We start from the raw sequence: 25,338 nt of genomic DNA, 5'->3' as shown, positions 1-25,338 counted from the left end.
GCTTTCAGATGGTGTTACTGACTTAAACAAGTTTATCTTTAGCATTATTGCCGTCCTTTTGCAGGCCATATACTATATAAATTGTACGAGACGTGAAGAGTATTTTGTTTCTGGGTGATGGAACCGTTCTTCCAAATATTATCAATACAAATCAACCTGTTCTATTACTTATAAGCATTATTACTGCACACAACTACAAGTGCGTGTGGAAATTTCTAGGAAAATGGGGCGGAAAACTCTAAGCATTAAAAAAAACACACAATAGCATGCAAGTTGGAAGTCAGAAGCTTGATTAAAATATCATGATTCAGTAACAAGTAACAATTTTACATATTCTTTGTTGCCCGAGGGACTTGCATCGTTGGCAGAGAAGCCTTTTCAAGATAATTCCATGGTTTTCATAGTTCAAGACAGGTTCAATGCTAATAATTGGTATTTCCAACTTTTAAAATGATAATTCAAAAGTCAATTTCCATGTTTTAGTAAACGAAAGAAAGTGGAATCCTGCACTCCTGGAACTTGAAAGGGTGTTTTGGGCTTAACATAACAATCCTGTTAAAGGGGCTGCTTGTTCCATTGGAGGGGCGACAAGGGTGATAGTAATGTCCCTCTTATTGGTTAGGGGATGTCTTATAGGAGGTGTAAATTGACCAGATTACCCTACTCCTATTTTTAACCTAATGGAATCAGAAAAATCAAAATAGTTTTTTTGATTTTTTTCATCTTCTCTTCTCTTCTCCTCCTCCATTAAAATTTGAAATTTTCATCTCCTCGATTAATCAGCGATTTGAAAAATTGATAATCATTGATTGAAAACTATATTTCCAAAAGACCCAGTTAGGATTTTGTTTATTGTTTTTGATTTAAGTTAGTTTTGTATCAAAAATTAGGATTTTGGATTGAAATTGAAATTGAAATTGAAATTTCTGTGTTGCATGTGAGTTACGGTTGGTAATAACTCCAATTAGAACCGTAACTATAGATTTGGTTGATGTTACGGTTCATTTAACTCAAATACCAACCGCAAGTTCTTCATTTTGAGATAAAATATTCAGTTACGAATTTTTTTTTCCAACCGTAAATTACTTACGGTTGGTCTCGTTACTTAAGTTACGAACCGTAAGTTGTCCTGGATGTTTCATTTTCTTTTTACGTACGGTTTGTAATTACATCACTGTTACCAACCGTATTTGAGTTACGACTTGTAACTCAAATAACCTTACCAACCGTAGGTTAATTACGGTTGATCTCGATTCATTAATTACCAACCGTAATTTGTTACGGTTGCTACCGTAACTGGTAAATTGAACCAGTTACGGTTGGTATTCGATACTTTTGGAACCGTAACTGAGAGTTACGGTTGGTAACGAGCTAAATTCCAACCGTAAGTTCTTTTGAAATTTTAAAATTTTCGATTTTTTTACGTACTTTAGATAATTTTGAGCGACAAAAAGCTAATGGGAACTATTAGAGATTCACCCATCTCAAATTTGTCACTGGAATCACTCATTTTGGTTGAGTGAATCAAAATCTAGGGTTTCACAAAAATATCTTTTTTCTTCTCCTCACAATTTTTTTTTTCAACTCCAAAATCTGATTTTAGAGTTATTATAAGTGAAAATTAATTATCAACACTAATCTTGATTGTCATCACTAATCTTGATTATTAATAATAAGGGTTAATTGGTCATTTCCATATTTTTTTTTAATAAGGGGTGGCATGAATTACCATTTAATGACACTTTTTGTCTTATTAGGTTGCCACCCCTTTAATGGATCATGCGGCCCCTTTAACGGGATTGTAACATAACCTAGTTTGTCCTGGTCTTCTATTTATGTGAATATTTGGACCATTCCTGAATACCAAGTTATCAATAATGAACGTACCTAGATTTTATTCCGATAATGACAACAAGAATAATAGTTATAGGCATGCTATGTGAGGTGGAAATTATTCTTGGTCGTTCACAACAATCACACAAGTAAACCTAAATTTGCACACTATCTGCAAGTGGGAATTTTCAAACATTGTCATAAACCAAAATGTCGGGTGGATCCTATTTATAAAATGCATGACCACTAGTGGCTTGGTAAATCTAGTCATAATAGAGTCATTTAGATGAATCTGAATAAACGAAGCTCCCCATGCTGTAGTTTAAGACCATTATCTTACTAGATTGGAATCTCTTAGTTGAGAAATGTTGGATTACACCTTGGTTGCTGATTCTCCAATGATACAACTCGTGTATTATTCACCATCCGTTACAACTCTTTGTAACACGGTTTTCATCTATGTATTATGTTTCGTAATACCAACAACAAAACAAGAAAAGAAGGATAGAAAAAGATGATCAATCACAAAACTTAAACAAATTTACTTGGGTGTATTGAGGCGAGTAATCTCTTTGTTTAAGACATTTGATGCCCTGTATAAAATGCTGGTACAGGTTTAGCGGCATATGTCTCCAACATTCAACAATACCTCGATGTTTTTCGCAGCACTTTGATAACACCGAACAATGAACACGAATGGATGTAGCAAACTCTTCTTTAACTCTTGAAGACACATGCAAACTCTTAAATTTCTAGTACTAGTTTTATGACTCTAAAAACATATATTTGCAATGGAGAATGAATGGGGTTTATATAGGTTTAGAGGTGACTCTTAGAAAAGTCCTTTCATGAAGAGTCACAACCCTTAGTGGAGAGTCACATCCCTTGGGATAAGACACTAATGTTGAAAAGACTCAAGTGAGTTGACACACCTATTCATATTTCTATTCAAAAATTCCAACAATCCCCCACATTGAATAGAAATTCATGCAAGTTTAATGCAAACACTAGAAAGAGTTTGTACGCGGAACATCACTGCATCAGGAGAGATAACTTTTGGCTTTGAATCTTCCGTAGTGAATACCTACCGGGTTTACAAGTTGTTCGGGGAACGCGATGTCTTGAACCTCCCAACTTTTTGATGTAAACCGATGCAATAGATATCACACAATTTATTTCCTTACATATCCGGTTCTCGGTCGTGTTCATTTCGGCCCTGAACGATGTTGGTTTTTCATGAGTCCTCTATATTAATTTAGCCTTATAGTTATCATAGAAACGGCACCACTTCACACTCATATAGGTGATCTCCTATTTGAAAGTATCCTGCCATACTTTTCTTAGTCAAACTAAGCCATAGGAATCATTAAGAGAAAATTTCAACCTCTCACTTGACAGGCAACACTGTTTCATCATACAAATGGGAAAGAGAGTAAACTCTCACAGTGTTTCCGGTGAGTATAAATTTATAACTTGGTTGTCCATTTTGAACCTAGATAACCATGGGATCTCCAATCGCTAGGTTGGGTGTCCGCTATAAATACTACTCTATATAGGCTATCCAATTTCCCTCGATGACGCAATTATACGCTCTCTAGAATTCGTATTGCCGGCTTGATACAATTCACATAAACTATTTCTTTTAGATGTGCACATTTGAGAGCAATTGCTTTATGATACTATATCGTCGATCTATTTATCGAGACATACCATAATCTCAAACTATGTGTTTCTTCCATAATAATTGTTTGATCAGAACAATTTATTTCTAGCATACATATAATTTGGCCATTAGTATATACTCAAGGAAATTCCAAAGTTAGTCTTACTTCAAATCCGACTTCGCGTCCAAAGCTCTGGAATTCATAGTTGATCTCGCCATCAACCTTCGTTCGGATGGTTTCCTTGCTATCATATTGCATCTGCAATACAACACATAGTGGTCCGTTGATGATTTTGAATCATCCTAAGATTCAGTTTACATAGAGAATGTATAAACTAGTAATTCCTTAGAATTCCGACCATGGTTCGTATTGAGTTAGATAAATTGTTCTTAACTACTACTTAACTCATTTGCATACAACCATGTCCTCCAGCCTAGTACATTTGTCTTTTGCACTGGCTATGTTTTCGAGCATCCCCACATTTTGATGAAATTCACTAGTGCCAAGAAATTTATCATTTACAACTCTACCCTTACCAGAGTTGAGGCTTTGAGATTCCACTATATCTCATCACAATTAATGGGTGCCCGAGGATTCCATATTACTTCAAGTTCAGAAACGTAATCTATAAATCATCCATCTGATGATTCCAGTTGCACCCTTTCAAACGTGACGTTAATAAGCCAGAGAGAAACCCAGTGATAATTACAGCACAAAAATCCAATAACCAAAGGCAAATCTCCGCTGCGAGATTTATGTGTTTTTCCACCGGGACATATTGGGTACTGATATCAGTGATAAGGTTACAACATACCAACACAAAAGAATCACCCACACAACCCCACATTTCATGTTATTCTCAAACATCATGAAACTGAAATTGTGTTGTGAAATTCAAGGATTTGGCGCACCAAAACTTCACCATACCATGAGAAAAGTTCACACTTGAATGGCCTATGTACGACCTTGCGTTTTACAAACCCAGTTACTATGAATTTCCAAGGTAATCTGCCAGTTTGTATCATGAAGGCCACATGCTTGACTTAGGAAATCTCCTAGTTAATGATGTCAAATTTCGGTGACAACCGGTTTGAATATCATATTAACAAAGAAGTGGTTACATGAATCCAACATCACCAATCAAGATATACTGAGTATGGATCTCTAATTACCCCCACATTTGGATTGTATTAATCCGCATTGACTATCAAGACCTACCCCCACACTTCGTGATTGTCTCTTGTTTTCACAGAACCGTAATCACTGACAGAGGAGGAGTTCAAAGTTCATGATACTGTTAAGGAAAAACTAATCTATATATTGCTTTTATTAAAGTGCTACTCATAGCCAACACTCTGACATCAAACCGCACTTACTACGATCTACCCAACGCATTTTAAATGATTGGAAAGTCCAATCATTTAGTTAGCGTATTTCCCCTTTGATGATCAGAATTTTCCTTCCACATTAAACACACCGGATCTCAGTACTTATACGTACGTATCACTCCTTTGATTCACATAAATCATATTTGTTAGTGGAGACTTCACGCCTGATATCAATCCACACACAAATTTTCAGGATACGCATTTGTGACTGGTCCCATGATTCCTTCTTTGAAGGAACTCAAAATTGCTTGCCCACTAAAATTATCCCTACCTCTGAAATATTCTTAATGCCCTTGATGCCATAATTTAATTTAGATGTAATTCAACATCTTGTTAAAATCATTGGCCCCTTTCACTTATCATACCAGTAGGCACTCTGCACCAGAATCCACTAAATTTTTGTTCCCAATACTTCGCAAAGATGCATCAACTGCCTCATATTGGCTTCAAGTGGTGCGACCTTAACCTGTCTTCAATACAGCAATACAGGTGGAAAATGTTTATGCATCATGTAGTAAGAGATAAAACCAAACAGTGGGTAACATCTCCAATCAGCCAAGGATATGTATTGTGGGTTTCAATAATAGGCAACTGTCGTCTTCAATAATAGGCACACTAACTGTTGAGTTAGATTCCCAGCAAAATATAATAATCTGGTAGATACACCCAATTCACTCCATCACCATGGATTCACCAAAGAAGACAACCTTGGGCGATCAAAAGATTCTGTCAAGACCACAGTTATCATTTATCTAAAATAATAACTGCAACATAACCGCCATATACCCTTTTACTGAAACGATGTCTCTTGGAAGTATCTTCTACACATGAGAAACTAATTAATTAGCACAAGAGATAAGAATCTGCATGTGCATAGCACTTTGAGTCGCAACCTTTCACAAAAGCCGCTAACAACATTTCTTATGATGTCGCCCATCTGGATCAACCAGTCATCAAATTTCATTAGTTAGCGGCTATTAGAGACAGAGTTTTCCCAATCACACGTCTCTTGGCGAAAAGACACATCTCTTCCAACAGGTTGCCATAGTGTTTTCTAATTTTAAAAAGCCGTCAATCAATAACCATGGGACACTAACCAACATGCACCCTTTCATACAGATGTCTCTTAGAAGTATTTTTCATACTTAAGAAACTAATAAGTGTTTCCACCTAACGGTCATGCATCCTTTCATGTACAAGACGTCTCTTAGAAGAGAAACATAAAAGTAACGACGGTGCGTCACATTTTCTAGAGACTCCATGTTTAAATAGATCTGAATTTGCATGCTAACCGAGATGCATTTGTGGAGGGCATGAAGAGAAAACTTCCAAAACATACGTAAATTTCTGTAGTCGGCACACACACAGTAGTAGTGTCTTTTGGGACTTTCAGGCTAGGTCCATCACCAAACCATCCAAGCAAACTATGCCTGAGATTCTGAGATTTTGAGTACATTACAAAATCCCAAGTGAGTACATTACCAGCCCCACGTACTGTGTCGCACTAGAAATTTCTATTTCTATTTGGTAACGCTGCTTTACCATACATCCATAATTGACGGGTGCCAATGAAGGGTTCAAACTAAATTTTGAACAGTAAAGAACTCCATATGTATAGTTCTGAACGTATTTCATATTTCAAAACGTCACAGAAACTAACCACTTATCATCATGGTTGTTCCAGTGTTAATAGGAATAGCCAAAAACGGGTTTCCATGTAAACCACAAATCAATAACAAAGATAAATACTCAAATGTCTTAAGATTGTTGGATGAATACCTTCGCTACCGATTCTCCAATAATACAACTCGTGTATTATCCACCATCTGTTACAACTCTTTGTAACACGGTTTTCATCTATGTATTATGCTTCGTAATACCAACAACAAAACAAGAAAATAAGGATAGAAAAAGACGATCAATCACAAAACTTAAACAAACTTATCTGGGTGTATTGAGGCGAGTAATCTCTTTGCTTAAGACATTTGATGTCCCGTATAAAATGCTGGTACAGGTTTAGCGGCATATGTCTCCAACATTCAACAATACCTCGATGTTTTTCGCAGCACTCTGATAACAGCGAACGCGAATGGATGTAGCAAACTCTTCTTTAACTCTTGAAGACACATGCAAACTCTTAAATTTCTAGTACTAGTTTTATGACTCTAAAAACATATATTTGCAATGGAGAACAAGTGGGGTTTATATAGGTTTAAAGGTGACTCTTGGAGAAGTCCTTTCATGAAGAGTCACAACCCTTAGCGGAGAAGTCCTTTCATGAAAAATCACAATCCTTAGTGGAGAGTCACATCCCTTGGGATAAGACACTAATGTTGAAAAGACTCAAGCGAGTTGACACACCTATTCATATTTCTATTCAAAAATTCCAACAAGAAATATTACCTTTTAATAAAGACAAGCCGACAATAGAGAATCGATGAACGTCCTCCTGGCTCCTTCCACCACCGGCAACTTAACTTATAGGGGTGTATTCAACTAGGATAGTTCTGGAAAAATCCATCAATTATTACAGAAAATCCTAATTGAATACTCCCCTGTTGATGCAATAGAGCTCCTAATTTACAAGAATTTACAACAAAAAGTTACAACAAGAAAAAGCGATCAATTTTCATCTTCCTCATTTCGCTCAGTTTCAGAATCACTAGTTTCTTCTTCAGAATGTTCTTCTCCATCAGCAACTTGGATATCAGGAATGGGTACATTTTCAGGAATCACTGGAAAACTGTACTTTGACAAAGGAATATCATTCTCCAGACAAACTCTTTTAACAGCAGCCTCCCGAGAGCGATTAGCATCGTTGCTGTTGTTTTGGACTAAGTTGAACCAATTTTCCTTCAATTGCTGATACTTGGAATTACGAGCGGATGATTCTTCTTCTTTAGCAGCTAAGCCAGTTTCTAACTCCGCAATTTTCTTTTGATACTCCTTCTCTTTCTCTGCTAAATATCAACAAATGAGTTAAAACAACAAACAATTATTCTTAAGAGTATGAGTGAAGATCAAAGAACAACAAATGACCTTCATAATTGGAAATAATGTCTGCGACCAGTGTGGAATTCTCAGTGTGAAGGCTAACATTTACACCTAAATTTTTTCTAGCATCGTTCAAAACTCTAGCAGCCCAATTAAACTCAGCTTCACTTTCTATAAGGAGTTGAGATCGAACTAAGTTTCTTTCCTCAATAAGCGTGTCTCTCTCACGATAAGCTGAATCACGTTCTGTTCTAACTTCAATAATAGATTCTTGAAAATGTTCTATTGCCTTCGCACCCCTAAGAGCGATTTAATCTTTTTCAATAATAAGTTTGTTCTTCTTCGCCTCCAATACTTGAATTGCTTCCCTCCCCTCATAAAAATGTCGTTTAAAATTATTGGCAGAGGATAATGCACTTTTGTATTCTCGCCTGTAAGATTCGCATTTACATCCGAAAAATTAGAATTCTCATGTCTCAACTTGGCATTGTCATCTTGCAACTTGCGAAGCTTTCTTTCATTATCTAAAGAAATCGCATAAATATGCGAGCATTCTGTAAAAATATAAAAGAAGCATTATAAGTAAAAGAATAAATATCAAGGAAAAGATAAAAGACAAAATGTTGTAAAATATTACCAAGCCATTCATCGCAAATTGAAAATCTGGGTTTATCGCAGAGGCAGCTTCACGAAGAGAACGATCTCCCCAATCAGAAGCAGTACAAATCCTTGAGACCATCTTGAAGGAAAGATCCGTTTCATCATCCTCAAGAGTAGCAAAAGCATCTCCATAAAAAAGATCAGACAACTTCTTCCGGTATGAATCGATCGATACCTCTTCTTCAGAAACAAAAGTATCTCCATCTGAAGATTTTGAACTTGAAGAAGAATCATATCTCGCACGCTTCTTAGAGACATCATTTTTTAACGAAGTTATTTTGGATACAGATTTTGATGTGGGTTTCTTAGGAGTGCTCTTGCCTTTGCCTAAAGTTTTGTCATTCAAAGGATTCACCTACTCGAATAATCAAGATAAGAAACAGAGACAACAATATTTTTAAAAATAGAAAGCGTGTTTCTTACTTCCTTATTCTGCGAAGTTGATACCTTGCGCGAAATACTGACCTTTTTGGCATCCTGCGAAAGAGAAGAAATAAGAGATAAGAAGGAAAGTTATGAGAGTTTACAAATTGGATCAAGATGATCACATACCGCTACTTTCTTTTCGTCATTTGCGAGCAATTTAAACTCCCAAGGTTGGTAAAAAGGGAAATCTTCGGGCAGAGTATTGTCAGAACCGTCCTCAGCTTTACCAGATATAAAGGAACCTTCTAAGATGACAGGCACTTAAGTCAACTAGAATCATTGGACCTGCGAGCAGCACGGTTAGAATTTGAATTCCAATCAACATCTCGCATAATTTTCTTATCTTCAGCGATACCATCTACTCTCCTTATGCGAACATCCCATTTAGTTACGTTACTTTTCATAACATCGACATAATAGTTATTAAAGAAACTATTGAGGGTATAATCAGCAGGATCTATAATTTTATCACGATGACCCTCTTTTCGCATTTCATCAGGGTAAGAATTTCCAAGACCAGCTGCACGACGAGCATACTCTAATGGTATCCTAATAGCATCACCACTCAACTGAAATATTCCTCGTGCGAATCTATCATCAGCAAGAATTCTATAGAAGAGGGGAATCTCAGGGTTATATAGAGGAATTGGAAGAAATTGAAGTTGACCTAACGCAATGATGATTTTTCGATTACTCCATTAATCAGATTTGATTAGATCAAGGTTAAGTTTTGATGCGAAATTAGATGAATAAGGAAGAGAAAGTTCGTAACCCCTCTGATTGAATTCAGTTTTTAATCTGTTAAATTCAATCTCCATCTTTTTACCGGCAGGAGCCATTGAAGAATGGGAATGAAGAGTATAAACTTGCAGAGAAGGTGAAGAAGAATAAAAGAAATAAGGAGTAAGGAAAAAGTTATAAGAGAATATATAGGAAAGCGCGACCCATTTTTCAAGATTTATTCTCATTAATGCGAAGAATTGAACGGATAGAAACATACGGTTAAAAGGACGTGTCGAAAGATGAGTGGTTAAAAGGACACACGTACATAAAGAAAACTTGAAATCAGGGAAATTGTCGGCAAAGTAAAATGAAAAAAGACAAGCATGTGCGATTTACAAGAGGGGAATTTCTCATATCGCTCACTCTGAAGAATAAGCGAAATGAGAAGAGGCAAAATGTAGGAGTAAAATATCACACACGTTAGTAATCAAGAGAAGTAAAGAATACAATCTAAGCGAAGAGCATCACACACAACAAAATTGAGATGACGCACCAGATGATGTCAGCAAAGTCACGAGTAAAGTGTGAAGAACTGTGCGAAGAGGTACGTTATGCGAAGATGAGCGATTGTATGTGAGCAAATGTGTCGCATAGTGATCTCGAAAATAGTGGGTTTCTTAGCTGTCATCCACTATGTAAAATCCTATATAAAGGAGAGAGGTCATTACTTGTAGGGGTTCTAGGGTGAGTCTTGGTCAAGAAATAGAGAGAGAAAGTGAATATAGGTTTCAAGTAAGATTGTTGTAATACTTGAATCTATCTTGTAAAAAAACTCAAGACTCAATTAATTAAATAAGAATTTATAATGATCACTTAGTAATTGGATTAGTTTGAATGGAGTGTAGTCGTAAGAAAACATACAACTACAGAGGAGGTGGTGATGGTGCTTGGTATCACCTTCACACCTCTTCCTTAAGAATAGACAAACCCTAGACCGAACACTACAACATAAGGATCTCGTGAAGTTATTATATTTTGTCGCAGTACTTAATGTTGAGGGCACTCGGCTTTTTACAAATAAGAAGTTCCCATTATTCGTTGTGCCTCGAACAATTAATGTATTCACCTTCTGACGGCATGCCTCAAATTGAGAGAGAGATCTGGGGGAATTGAGAAGCTGAAATGAAGAAATTTAGAGCAGTCCAATGGCAGTCTAGCTCTATGAAGTGTGATCATTTCCGGGACATGATTGGCTCTAAGTCCCCTTGGCATTGATTTTTACAAAGCTGAACTGCTGTCTTAAGAAGGATATCACCCACCATTCAACCCCGATAACATTGCGTATAACAGGCATATAGTAGAAGTAGTAATCAGTACGATTGATTCAACAGGACCTAATCACTTCGAATTGAAGCATAAGAAATTTTGGAAATATACAAGTTGGAAGCTACAATCTAAAGAAGCATGATATTCTGGAAGTTAGAAGCTTGATTCAATTATCATAATTAAGTAGCAACTATAAATGATAGAAAAAAATTAACATTTGGACGTCCTTTAATATGTAACCACTTCCCTGATGCCCGAGGGACTTGCCTCGCTAGCAGAAAATGTGGATGCAGTGTTTACGCTAGAGAGAGGTGAAGGACTTTCTCTCACAGCAGTTCCAAAATCAGAAGGTGCATCATCGCTCCTGTCAAGGCTGCGTAGATTTGCATCACCATCCAATAACTTCATCACTTTGAACATGGACGGCCTTGAAGCAGGATCGTTATGACAACAAAGCAAGCCAAGTTTTAACACCAACACCATCTCTTGCACTACATATTCACCTCCCAGCCTTGGATCCACCGCATTGAGAATTGCATTTTCTTTCATGCAAGACAAAACCCAGCTAACCAAGCCTAAACCTCGTTCCACAACCAAGTTTGGTCGCCTCCCGGTGACAACTTCAAGCAAGAAAGCCCCAAAAGCATACACGTCGGTCTCCGTTGATGGGATTCCAATTTGAGGCATTTCTGGTGCAATATAACCCGGTGTTCCGACCACTCTGGATGTCGGACCACTGCCGGCTCCATGGTCATAGAGTTTCGCAAGACCAAAATCACCTATTCTTGCATTCATCTGAGCGTCTAATAAGATATTACTAGACTTGATATCACGGTGAATAACGACTTGTTCCCACCCCTGATGCAGGTAATAGAGACCAGAAGCTGTACCTTCGATAATGTGAAATCTTTTACTCCAATCAAGGTTTGAAGACAATGAACCCCGTTTCGGATACAGGAACTTGTCTAAGCTCAAATTGGGCATGAACTCATAGACCAAGAGCAGCTGCCCTTCATGTACACAATAGCCAAAGAGTGTCACCAAGTTCCGGTGGCGGAGCTTGCCAATGCTAGCAATTTCCGCAAGAAATTGCTTAGAGCCTTGTCTTGCATCACATGAGACTTTCTTGATTGCGACTTGGAGTTTCGAATTGGGCAAGACACCTCGGTAGACAGTACCGAATCCGCCACGCCCAATGTCTTCCTCTTCACTAAATCCTTTTGTAGCCTCTTTCAGTTCATTGTACGAGAAGTTACGCGGCCAGTTATTGAGTTCCCTGGCATTGTTGATCATTTCTCTAGGCTCTGGTACCAGTTCAGCTGGAGGAGCCTCCATGTGCTTTCTGTTCCTTCTTCTTTTATAATATACACAGATGCTAATCAATAACGCCAATACAGTTAAGACAATTATAATAGGCACAACAATTAACAACAAATTCATTTTCTTTTTCTTCTTAGGCTGAGGAGGCTCTGGAGGCTGCTGAAGAGGCTGAGGAAGCTGAGGAAGGTCTGAGAGATTGAGCGGCCGGGCTTTCCCGTCGATTGTAAAACTCCATCCTAATATGTAATGAGATGTAAGTACAGTCTGAGTACTTGCTGAAAACCCCACATACATTGAGCTGCTTAAGAACAGATTTGAAAGATCTCTGGACAGCGATAAGAGCGGAACATTTGGTTTTGATACATTAATTGGAGCTAGCGTAACGCGGAGTTCCTTGTCTATTCCGTCGTACTCGATCCACACCTGAATCGGTTCTCCGCTAATAATATTTAATTTCTTAGACTTGCCGTTGGTGGTGTATGCAGGGGAAGTCGAATTCACAGAAAACAAGTGGTCGATATCAATTCCAACATGAGGACCTCTAACAGTATCGAATTCTACATTATAAACAGTATCTAGCTCCACTGCAAGAACATGGTTTGTAGATTTTCCGTTGTTAGAATCATTGAATAATCCTAGATATTGATTTGCTTGGGCTCCTGGTAACCCTCTCTGAGGTGCAATAACAAAAGCCATCCCTTGATCACTCAAGTTACTGCCGTATTCGGATGTTATTGCAACGACGAAAGTAGTAGAGAAAGAAACAGGAGTAGACGAAACATTATTCTTGAACTGAAATGGACCGGAGAAAAATGCATGACCGATCTCATACCTGTTGTTTTGATCTGTTAAACTCAAGAGGCCATTGTCTGCAACTTGAGCTGCCCCATCAAATGTCAGATAAGCATCCTCCAAGCCATTATAGACAAAATCTGCTTTGCACTCGACAAATAGAAGAAACAAAATGCTAACAAGGTTGAAGAACAAGGTCCACATCTTTGTGAACTCGCCTTTCGCAACCGTACGCATGGCTACCGAAAATTAATGAACGGAAAGTTGCTTAACTGCAAGATGCTTAACACTTAACAGTAGATGAAAATGAAGTAGCTAAAGGCTTTTCTCCTCTGGGATTCTGATCACTAAATGCACAAAAAAAAGTCATCCATGGCTATCACGGTCCAATGCCGGTAGTAGTAGTTGGTATTTGGAATTATATAATGAAAATATCAAAGTGTCTACTTGGAAATGTTTCTGATATAGAATTCATAGTTTGTCCAAGTCTTGTGAATAATGTCGACAGCGTTATGAACCACTTAATTATTCTTCCATATATAGAGAAGAATTATTCATATTGCGTGGAATAAGTAGCTGTGACCATTCACGAATAAGAATCACTGTCAGCTTTGTTGGACTGATAGCAACAAGAAATATAAACATTTTTAGAGATTAACCTGACAATAATTAAGCAAAAAATTCATTAATTATTGCTACTACTTCATTTCAGTCATATCTATTGGGATCTGCACTCGTCTTATTGTGTCTTACTGTTTGACGGTTTCTACCTACGGCCACGCGGGTCTAGACTTGGAGTGTAAGTTAGACCTTCGGTTTGTAGCACGCACTAATTAACAAGTAGTGCATTAAAACAAATCTAAGATATCATGCATTTCAAAAAAAATATAAATAAATATGTAAGACATGCAGTGCTGAAGTATTCATCAAAAGTCAAGGTTTATCTGGGAAAAATCTAGGTGTAATTTGCTTTGGTTAGTTGTCAACAAAAATATGAGTCCAAATCCAGTCGATTCTGAAGGGTTACTTTCGAAGAATTCATCACTTCTGTATCTAGTTTAGATTGTAGATTGTAATGGTCTTAGTTTTGGACTAACCGAATTGGTCCGCCTCTAGGAGAATACATCATAGCTTCTTTTCTATTTGGAATCCTATGAGATAGTCTGACCGAATGGGAATATCTTCTCGTAAGTTTTTTTTATGGGGCTAACCATGAATAAGTTCACTAGAGATGACATGAAAATGTAGTATACATACATTTTCAATCTCCTCATCTAACATTTTTAGCCAAATGGGTTCTACTTGGTACGCAAAAATGGGTGGTGGACACCTCAAATCTTACCGAGAGCGTATGAAGAGCCAGAATGCAACAAACACCACACTAGGAAAGAAAGATGCTTGATACTTGGTTGCTAGAAGCTTTCCAAAGTTTCATAACTTTTCAGCAACAACATACTCTTCTTATCCAAGATACTAATCATGATTTTTTGTCTTTTATATTAAGGATCTTAAATGGAGTAAGACCAACAAGACATGACTCTGTGGCCCAATGGATAAGGCGCTGGTCTACGAAACCAGAGACTCTGGGTTCGATCCCCAGCAGAGTCGTTTTCATTTTGCCATTTTTTTTTGCGTTTTCATCACCACCGCCTCCTCCTTTTACCGCCCAGCCTGGTATCAAATCCAACGATTTGCTGAACCATGAATTGACGTTAGCATTGGTTTGACAGAGCGTTACTAGTAACAAAAGCAATCCATGTGTAGGATTTTGACTAAGCGCTGTAATTCATAAACCCGAAATGAAAGCTTATAACAACAGGCTTTTGTAATCATGGTTGACACCATATAGTATTATCATTATAAACAAACTGAAAGAGAAAGTCTAGAATGAAGTAGTAGTTATCAGTAGAATATTCAATTCAACGGAATCTAATCTCTCTTGATTAGATCAAAGAGGAAGATCAAGTCCTTTTCCAATCTCCACTCCAATCATCTCAAGTATACCTTTGTTTAGAATCTGACATCAAAACAATCCAAAAAGAAAGAGACAATATCAGAACTGATGAACTCAAAAAGAACAGAGATAGAGGAGGGACTTACAAGTTCTACAATGAATGTCCCAATAAGACCAATCATACAAGCTCTAGAATTCCATACTTCAGCAGTCTTTGTAAATCCTTGAAATGGTGGATTGAATTTTGGGGTTACTTTTGGCAACACCACCTGCAGAAACAAACCACAAACCAGCAATTGAAAAAACCCATCACAGAGATATAATCAAGAAATTAAGAATTTGAGATATAAGGACTTACACCAGCAGGAGGTTTAGCAGCTCTGATTCTAAATGAATTGGGTTTTCGAATTCCACCATTTTGATGATGAATTGGTTGAAGAGCAACATTCTTCAGAGATCTTGTATTAACAAATGAAGAAGATAATGAAACAACTGATGATAAACTTGTCATTGTTGATGTTTTTCTGGGATTTTTCAGAGACTTCTGTTAAGTTTGCAAACAAGTGACAAGAAATGTGGCCTTATCTCTCCCAAACCTTATCCACTAGTACTTCATTTCAGTCACATCTTATTATATCTTAGTAAGGTGTGACATCTCCACCTTACATCCCCGCAGGTCTAGACGTGGAGCAATCCAGACCTTCGGATTATAGCACTCATCATCTGGTGCTGCCAGTGGTGGTCAGAGTTCAAGTCTTAGGCAACAAAGTGGGTTCCAATTTTAGGCAAGGGGTGTGGAACCTTAGGTTTCAATTCGTCAGCACACACTTTATAGCTGTATGAGTGCATCTACTTGCAGAAACAACATACTTCTTTTCTGAAAGATAGGCAGGTTTGCGTGTAAATAAACAAACTTGCCTATCTTTTAAAAACGGAGGAATCTTTTAAAAACGGAGGAAGTACTGTGTACCTGAAAAAATATAATCAGTTTCCATGTAATGATAACTGCATTCAACAAATTTCTATGGATAAATATCTTGGGATTGCAATGTTAAAATTGTAAAGCAAGAAGTATATTTGGCGTACTTACTTTTAAATAGTTCAAAGCTACGAAGATTTACCTCATCCACTAAAGACTTAATGACAAACTTTCCCCACTTGTCGCCCCATGAGAACCGCAGATGCCACAACCATTACATGACTGTATCTTGTACTTCGTCGTAACAGAGGTACCCCTTACCTATAAACAAGTACATATTCAAACGAAGGTAAGTCCAATGAAACTTGAAAAGATTCAAACAACATTAACAAAAAAGTAGTTTACTTACCCATGCAATTGTGTGGCCAAATAGCTTCCGATGACACCAGGAGGAGGAGAAGCAGAAAAGTCAAGTAGGTAAGGTCACGCATTGCTGCATTAGATAATCCATCTTATGAAATTTCCTGGTCTTTGAACCGCAGTTTTGCCTGTAAATAAGATCACAAGAAATTATGAGAGAGAAATATTTAGAAATGCAGTAGAAAAAATACTTGGGCCACTTATCCGTTATTCCCATAGCTGCAGGATGAAGCTTCAGATTTTCATAATCAAATTCCCTAATATATTCATAATATAGTAACTGACTAACTGGAAATATTATCCTACAACCATAACGGAGACTAATTGGAACAAGTATAGATCTAAGGAGTTTGAAACTCTGACTAAATCTATTTGGCCAGACACAAATTATCCTGTACATACATAACTACTGGAGCCACATTGAAGTGGGAGACTTATTGACAGAAGTGATCGGACAAGAAGAAGAAATGTGAAAATTGTCAGTATACCAAGGTTTTTTAATTATTGATTGTCACATTTCTTCTTCTTCGCCATGAGCAAATACAACAAACTTGAGCAAACATCTTGTCCTGTGATAAGCTTCACCATGTTGTCCCCAAAAGAGCCCGCATATGCTGCAACCATTACATGACTGTACTTTGTGCTTTGTTGCAACAGAAATACCCCTTACCTATGAACAAGTACATATATATTCAAATAAAGAAACCTCAAAGAAACTTGAAAAGATTCAAACAACGCTAACAAAAAAGTTGTCACTTACACATGCAATTGAGCGGCCAAATAGCTTCCAAACGAAAGCAGGAAGAAGAGGAGAAGCATATATGTCAAGAAGATCTTCATCAATAGACACCGTATCAAATTGAGCTAACCATGGAACTTCCAATCATTTCATATTGCAAACACAGATGAGATCAATGCTCTATTAACCTATGCAACAATACTCCATGCCATCATTCGGCATCCACGTCTCTACTTTTGTAGAACTTTCAAAAGCTAAACAAGCACACATATGTACTTTGGCCATGATGAACTAGAAAACAGAAATGACACAAGTAAAGGAATCATACATCGTCTTCCGATTTAGCACCATCTAGGATGTTTCCCATCCTTCTCATCACTGGGGATTCAACTGATTCCTCTCTTTGTCCTCTCCCCACATAGGTACCAGAATTCAGTGAAACTAATGTTTCTAAATACTTCTTCTCTGCTGTAACGCCCACTAAACTAGTCACAACTCTTTCAACAGCAGTTCCATGTTTTGAATCATATAATATCAGCCTACTGCCATCCATGAATAAAATCTCACCATTTTTTAAATTCCACATAATCTTCAGACAGTAGAAGTTAATTATTATCTCATTAGTAATGGTATAACGTTTAGTCCAAGACTCTCGATCTTCATGATCTTGCATTACCCATACTGTAACACAAACCTCATCAACCTTAACAAGTAAACATAAGCATCCTTCCAGAACTCCAGCAGTAATAATACGCGAACATTCACTCTCCAGAAGTTCCACTGCTAGTTGCCTTTCTTTGAATTTCTCATTACTGATATCCATAGAGAGTATGAACACCCGGATATCGGACACGGCTAAGGCTAACCAATACATATTTCCACTAAAAAGTACCTCTTTCCCACAAGTTACCCACGAATAAGTAAAGGTTGGAATGGTTTTCCACGAATTTGAGCCTAATGTATACACACTTCCATGGTTCATTCCAACAAGTAACAACTTATAATCTTCAATTTGGCTATCATATACAAAAGCATCTATGCTAGTTTCACGGCGACTAAGTCTATTTGGTGATTCAGGTATCTTCTTGAATTCTTTGGTTGCTGGGTTCCAAAGACAGAAAAATTCCTCTTGCCTAGAACCCAGACATAAGGCATCATAAAACAAAAGGCAAACAATGCCATTACAAGACCCAGCTAAGTCAAGTAGAAAACCTGAAAATTTGAACAGGTAATCTTCAATTTCAACAACATAATTTTCGATCTCACTTTATGATGGAGATCCTAAATCACAAACCACAGAGTAGATTACATTGTGGCCTCTAGGCATGATACTTCTACACCTAGAGTTGTTTTGGGCAGTAAAATCTAAGTGTTTCTTGACTTTAGAAATTAGGGAAAACCAAGATTTACAAACGGACTTACATCTTAAAATGGATTTCACTGGCAATCTTGAAAGGGCAAATATCCGTGGTTGTGTGATTTAGGGCATTATTTTGGAAAAAAGAACACGAAATGGATAGTTGAGATTACAGGCACAAGTAGGCAAACAGATTATTAAGACTGGGCTTGGCCCGGTCACTCATAGGCTCTTTTCGAGCTCAAGTCAAAATATGGCAACCTGTTAACAAAAGTGAATGAGATCATCGAATACTATGACAAATGAGATCATCAGATAATCTCCAAAACTTCTTGTCCTACTAAATTTACTTTATGACTAAAATATCCTTGGTTAATTAGTGTTAATGATTAGATTAACTAAACTAAGTAAATTTAAAGATTAGATTAGACTAATAATTATATTTATCGTTGATTTTTGCATATTTAACATACGATTGTCAAATCTAACTGTAACCAATTATACGATGAGAAAATTAACCCAACCTTAAGCAGCATTTTATCGAACCATATTTGACAAATTTGAGATTTTTATCATAGACAACCTCGATGCCACTTTTGGTCGGGAAAATTAGTTCATTTTTCTAAGTATATTTTTAACATACTTTTAAAATTTTAAAGATTCAGAAAGACCACGTGCAAAGTCCAAGAAATTAAGTAAACACCGAAACCCAATTTAAGAGGGCGGGTATCAGTGAACAACATAAGTTTTACTAAAAGAAAAATTAATACTCCCTTCGTTCCGATTTACTTGTTGTTTTAGGGTTTTTTTAGTGTTCCAGATTAGATGATAGTTTTAGCTTTTTTCCCCAATTTTCACTAATCTACCCCTGCTTTGGAATCACACCATAGAGTTAATTCTCATGGGAATCAACACAAAAACAATTATTCTAAGTTTGAAGTCGTTACTAGTTCCCGAATTCGAAAGGCTTGGCGAGTCCTCTCACTTTGAAGCCATTTTAACTCTATGACATCACCCGCTCAAGATAGGGCGGGGAGACTCAGACAGCACGCTAATAAGAAAAAAGAGAGATGAAGAGGAAAGTTGAATAAGAATACAAACCTTTAGAGGACGAAGCATCGTTACGAGCCTTCTCCAACTCACTACGAACCAGGTCCAGTTTAACACGAAGCTTTTCTTCTTCTGCTCCAAGCTTTTCTTTTCCTTTCAACCGGTTCTGTAGTTCAAGTATCTCGTTATCTCTAACAGAGATAACAGCCTCAGCGGCGGACAACTCTTCTTCCCTATGAAGAAGCTTGCCTTCCAACTTGAGGGATTTCTCCTTGAAAATCTGATACAGAGTATGGTTACAATGTTCGTTTCTCATCATCTGCGTTCCAAATAAGTAGATGATGGTTATAGGCAATCACGACAAAACACCAGGCAACTTGTAAGGAGTTAAGATGACTTACCTCAAGCATCCGCTGCTGAGGAAAACCATACTGGTACCCGTCAGCTATGGCCATCATATCAACAACGCCAGATAGGGGATCAACTAGAAGGCTAGTAGAAGTGTCCCTCAAATCCTTGTCCCACACTTCCGCAACTCTCCATTCAGAAGATCGTTGCATCATCCGACGAGTGAAAGCATCTGAATTCTTCTCACCAGGGATTGTCGGAGCAGGATTGGACACGAACATCAGGTTCTTTTTATTCAACCAATCAAGGATGTCATCATCACCATCACGCATTAAGGATTGTGGAAAATCTTCGGAAGATAGCCCAGCAGAAGCCTCAGTCACAACAACATTCTTCCCAGCATCGGAATCCTTTTTAGCTTCAGGATTTCTCCCAGCCTCCCTTTCTTTATCAGTAAGGGCATATGCATCCTCAACATAAAAACTTTCTTCCGCTTCAACAGTTTTCTTACCAACGGTTTCGCCAAGAACATCCCAATCATCGTTTTGGGAAAGTGGGGAAAACTCTGAAGCAAGCCCCAAGGCAGCGTTCATATCAAGTGGCTCACCCGCGGAATAGATCTTACCAAAGGAGAACTCTTGACATGCGATGTGAATAGATGACGGAGGGCCAACGTCTTCGTTCATTGGTTCAGTAGAAGAAGTAAACCCGACGCCTCCACCGGGGGCAGCTTCTGTTTCTACAACTCCACTACCTCCAGGGGCAGGTTCTTTTTCCACATTTTCACCATCGCCGGGGGCAATATCCTCCTCAGCAACACCATCACCAATATTTCGGCTATCCTCGTGATTAAGAGGTGAAGTATCAGTATGTTCCTCATCATCAGTGAGTTCTTCTTCTTCCACGATGAACTCTTCGTTCACAGGGTTGTTAACCTCATCAAGAACCTCTGTTTCATCAGCCGCAACAGTAGAAGATTGAAGACGCCCAATTTTCTTTTTCTTGGTCACCTAGAAATATGACAGGGATTTATTAAGAAGTATATTTACTTCTTATTTTGATTAAAAATTCAAACCACGAAGCAAAGGGGAAAGTACACGGTATAACAAGAAGCCATACCTTGGCAGCGACAGTACTCTTCGAAGGAAGAGTGGCATCAGAGCTTTCTTCTTCATCCACATCAGCGGCATCGTAGGAATAATCAAAATTCATGCCTTCAAAATTCAACTGCCAAGGGCAGAAATTACCATATCGAGCAGAGGCGCTTTCACGAGCTTGACTGGCAACATGGGATGCCATCCCTGTGGACCAGGTACCCAGCCATAATCCCAAGGACCAACAATCTCAATAACAATGGGATGCCACTCATAGTCATGATCACGCTTTATCCGTTCACGAGCAGGAAAAATCTTCCGATGGGAAGTCCCTTCGGTACCAGGAACATACTTCAGCTTTGAATCACTTACTTCGCTCAAGAGACGAATCTCACCACGAGGAGCAGCAACGGTTCGCAGGCCAACACTCCATGGATTACGGTTCCTACCATTAACATAATCTCCGAAAGAATTACTGAAATTCTCAGGAGTATACCAGTCTCTCTCAGCAGGATCAGGAGTATAGCAGGTCATCATCGTTTGTCCTTTATGCCGAAGATAGCATTTCTTAAGTGCACGAAGATAGTTCTCAGTCAGCTGCACCACCGAGCGGCAATGGGTGTGAGGAGTGGAGCCCTCACGACGAGCCAAGACATCATAGTAGAAAGAGTCTCCCGACTTGTATAAAGGCAACATGAGGCCAGCTTCGAAGGCCCCCACCATAGTTAACAAGTGGAATTCATCGTATTGATAGTTCGAAATCAGATCATAAGTAAGATCGTCATCCGGAGCATAAAACCTAACATCAAAAGCTTCGAGTTCATGTTTCGCCTTGAACGCTGCAATGTCTACGTGCTTGAAAGTAACCTTCTTCTTACAAACAGTGACGCTTCGTATAACTGGGGCATTATCCGAATCATCAGCAGGCTCGACGAAGGTCTCTTCGGAGGACTCATATCCGAGGCTTTCCTTTTAGTAGGAAGATTATTTGATAAATCATCATTCGATACGACACCCTTAGTAGATTTTCCTCTCACAGGAACGACATGAGGTGGAGTTACAGGCTTCTGTAGGGGCATCGTAGGTGGAGCAACAGAACGAATAGGCTGGGCGTTTAGCGGCTCAGCACAATGAGGAGAAGGGGTCTGCATATTTGTGGGCATAGCCCGTTGAGATGCAGCAGGGCGATTAACAGCGCATCTAGAACCTTGAGGACCCTTCGTTTGATCCCCCTTCTTGGAAAATGAAGCTCTTGGACCAGGAGTAGATGAAGTTCTCTGAGCACGAGGATCTAATTGCGAAGGCTTAGACGAAGCACCCTTCGGCGGAGAAATATCAGGACTTCTATATGGAGGAGACCTATAAGGGCTCGGTGGCGGTATTTGATAGGGAGCCCGCTGACGATCAGCCATACCTACGAAGGGGCACAAAAACAACACAAAGATTAAACAGAAGAAATGGTGAAGATCATAAAGTGAATTTTTCAACTTCCACAAGTTTATCAGGAGTATCACTTAGACACCCTAAAAGCCGCAAAAAAAAGGAAGAACCCTAATTCTGCCATGACCGTCCAGAGCAAGCTCCAATAATCAAAGAAGAATCTGTAATTTCATAACAAAGAACAGGGGGAAGTATATATACTTTTCGTATATTTGTTCTTCATCATGAAATCCAGATACAATAGCAGAAAGAGAAGATCAATGAAAAATAAATCAGAGATAGAAGAATCTCATACCTGTATAAGAAGAGTTAATAGGATGATAAAGAAGACCCACGAACACTTAATAGATAGCAGAAGCAGAGAATCTCTAAGGACCTTCAAGTTCTGGATAATACCAGCAAGGAATTAATGGCTAGAGAACAAAAAAGAAGAATCAAGAGGTATAGAGAAGAAGAGGAAGAATTCCTCGAGCTGACAAGAGAATGAAATTTAATTCTCTCATGACTCCTCTTATATTTATAGCAAGAATAATAAAAACCATCCCATGATTCGAGAAGAAGTTATTACAAGGAGTGGGAAACGTGCCCTTAAATCTAGGAGAAGTTATTACGGAGAGATGAAGAGACTGTGAAGACAGTTTTCTTCTAACTTTGACCAACATCCACATTAGAAGAAAAGGGGCAAATTGTATACACATAATTCATCACTCGCCACGTATCCAAGAAATTACACATGGAGGATATACAGCTCAAGACATCGAGATACGATGCCACGTATCGACACTCGAGAAGTATTTATCATCTGTATATATTCGACATCAGACTGATCCAAAGGCTAGAATTCACGGAGCATGAGAAGAAAAAACTACCGCGAAGTACTGAGGAGTACCCAAAGATCTACTTTACTCCATCCCGAGAAGGATCTAAGATCAACGGTGGGGGATAGCTTGACTGACACGGATGTGATGGGAGCCGCAGACAGCTGACTGTCGCATGCAGACGACCGAACCAACCTCATTAAACACTCTAGAAATAGAGTACGTGTCGGATAATCTGTGGAAGAGAAAGCGGCGACCCATCGTAACTGCTGGGGCATCGGTTCAGAGCGAGGATACCAGCGGGATCTGCACAAAGAACAAGAAGATAAGATTTCAACGGCCTCTGACGGTGGACCCCATGTACCACTCCTATAAATACCCCTCTCCACCAAGAGAGAAGGGGTTGGCCAATTCAGAGAAAACTAGAGAAGAGTTTAGGAAAGAGAAATAGGAAGAGTAAGTATGGTTTTTATTCCCCATGACATCGTTATTCACCTAAAAGTCATTCGACTATTTTTGTAATCTCTCAATATATAGTGAAACCCTCAACCAAGTGGATGTAGGCTTTAGTGCTGAACCACGTAAATCATTGTCTCATTTACATTTCATCACTTACTTTCTGTTATTATTATGCCTTGTGATGTATGCATCAGAACTATGTAGAGTAACTGAATGGATCTCTCACGACTAGACAATGACGAGTCCGAAAACTCTGAATCGATGAGTCAACGCGTTCCGTGCCATTTTATATTTATATTAGTCGATGTAATGTTTTATCGGCTCATGCGAATATTGTCTGTGAATACGTGGATGCCTTCATAGTAGTTTATGTGTTCACAATTAATAAGGTGCCAAGGAGGCACAAAGGATACAAATGCAATACACAAAGACCGATACAGTAAAGAGTTCCAAAGTTGCAAACTAGAAAACTCTCAAAGAAAACCCCAAACTATTCACCAACATAAAGACCACCATTATAGAATTTATAAACCCCAAAATCCATGTTTCGTTTTCTAAGATAGAACTGAATTAGGAGATGCGAGATTATTGTTTGAAATACCCTTTCTTTAAATTTTAACTCGAAGAAGAGAAATCAAGATGAAAAGCAAAGGTTTTTTTGTTGCTTTTTTGGGGTAAAATTTGTGGTTAAAAAATGAAGTTTCTTGAAATTATAGATTTTAAATGGTGTCTCCATAGTTTCTTGAGACCAGTGACAACAGGAAGAAGATCAATAGTTTACGCTGTATTCTGTTTGTTATTCGCATGTTGGGGGTATAGGAATTTGGGTAGTTTGATGGGTAGGAAGATAAGTTGTGTGGGTATAGGAATCAAGGGGTACAGCTAGTGATTCTGGGGGTATATAAAGGAAGAGCCTTTGAGATTACATGCTGAATTAAAGTGTTGACATCACAAAAAACATGGGCTGATGAGCACCTAGAGTTCTTTTCCTCACGGGCCTAAACAAGTAAGTGTAGAAGGTATAGGGTTCAGTGAGACTCCTCCTTCCAGTCAAAGGGATATCAGCCGTCACATCCTTATTTTATAGCCGGAAATATCGGATCGACGATCAATATCCATTCCGGCGAAAATAAAACAACGCAAGTTGGAAGTCTCGAAGGATAAAAATATACGTCTTGTATTTATTTCTAGGGTTTCACAACTTACTTGGAAACTAACCATATTTTCTTCTTCCTCGTCGTCTCACACGATACGACATGGAATTGAAGAAGAAGAAGAAGCAGAAAGAGGGATCATACTTTCCGGAAGAAATTCTCGAAGAAATCTTCTTAAGGTTACCAAGGAAATCTCTTCTGCGATTTAAATGCCTGAGTAAGTTATTTTATGCATTAATTGGTAGCCCTAATTTTCAAAATAGGTATCACGAGCTTATAAACTTAAACGATAATCCTTGGGTTATGTTATGGGAAGCTAAACACAAGAAAAGGTATTATTCAATCGATTATAAGTCAGTGTCGTCTTTATTGCCGTTGTCTGCATCATCATCACCAGATTATGATTGTCATGAATTTGCTGATCGGATGACGGATTACCCTTCCATACTTCAAGATTATG

The 25,338-nt window shown here is 38.3% G+C and overlaps 2 protein-coding genes and 1 non-coding gene across 3 annotated transcripts; 1 reads left to right on the top strand and 2 right to left on the bottom strand.

The window, feature by feature from the left end:
- Positions 1-11,084: 11,084 nt before the first annotated feature.
- On the bottom strand, positions 11,085-13,500 carry LOC113307592 (L-type lectin-domain containing receptor kinase IV.1-like). The gene has a single exon (XM_026556039.1). The coding sequence runs from the start codon at positions 13,361-13,363 to the stop codon at positions 11,243-11,245; it is 2,121 nt and encodes a 706-aa protein (XP_026411824.1). The 5' UTR covers positions 13,364-13,500; the 3' UTR covers positions 11,085-11,242.
- A 1,161-nt stretch (positions 13,501-14,661) lies between these two features.
- On the top strand, positions 14,662-14,734 carry TRNAR-ACG. The gene has a single exon. It is a non-coding gene; the product is annotated as a tRNA-Arg (tRNA).
- Positions 14,735-14,892: 158 nt separating this feature from the next.
- Positions 14,893-15,674, bottom strand: LOC113313460 (light-harvesting complex-like protein OHP1, chloroplastic). Its single transcript, XM_026562240.1, has 3 exons — positions 15,439-15,674; positions 15,227-15,349; positions 14,893-15,143 (listed from the first exon to the last, which is right to left on the bottom strand). Exons 1-3 carry the CDS (start codon positions 15,589-15,591, stop codon positions 15,075-15,077), a joined length of 345 nt encoding a protein of 114 aa, XP_026418025.1. The 5' UTR covers positions 15,592-15,674; the 3' UTR covers positions 14,893-15,074.
- Between the last annotated feature and the right edge of the window lie 9,664 nt (positions 15,675-25,338).

Source organism: Papaver somniferum, chromosome 9 (assembly GCF_003573695.1).
Source record: "Papaver somniferum cultivar HN1 chromosome 9, ASM357369v1, whole genome shotgun sequence".
Taxonomy (NCBI): Eukaryota; Viridiplantae; Streptophyta; class Magnoliopsida; order Ranunculales; family Papaveraceae; genus Papaver; species Papaver somniferum.
Note: the sequence above shows the minus strand (reverse complement) of the source record. Positions and strands in the feature narration are given on the sequence as shown.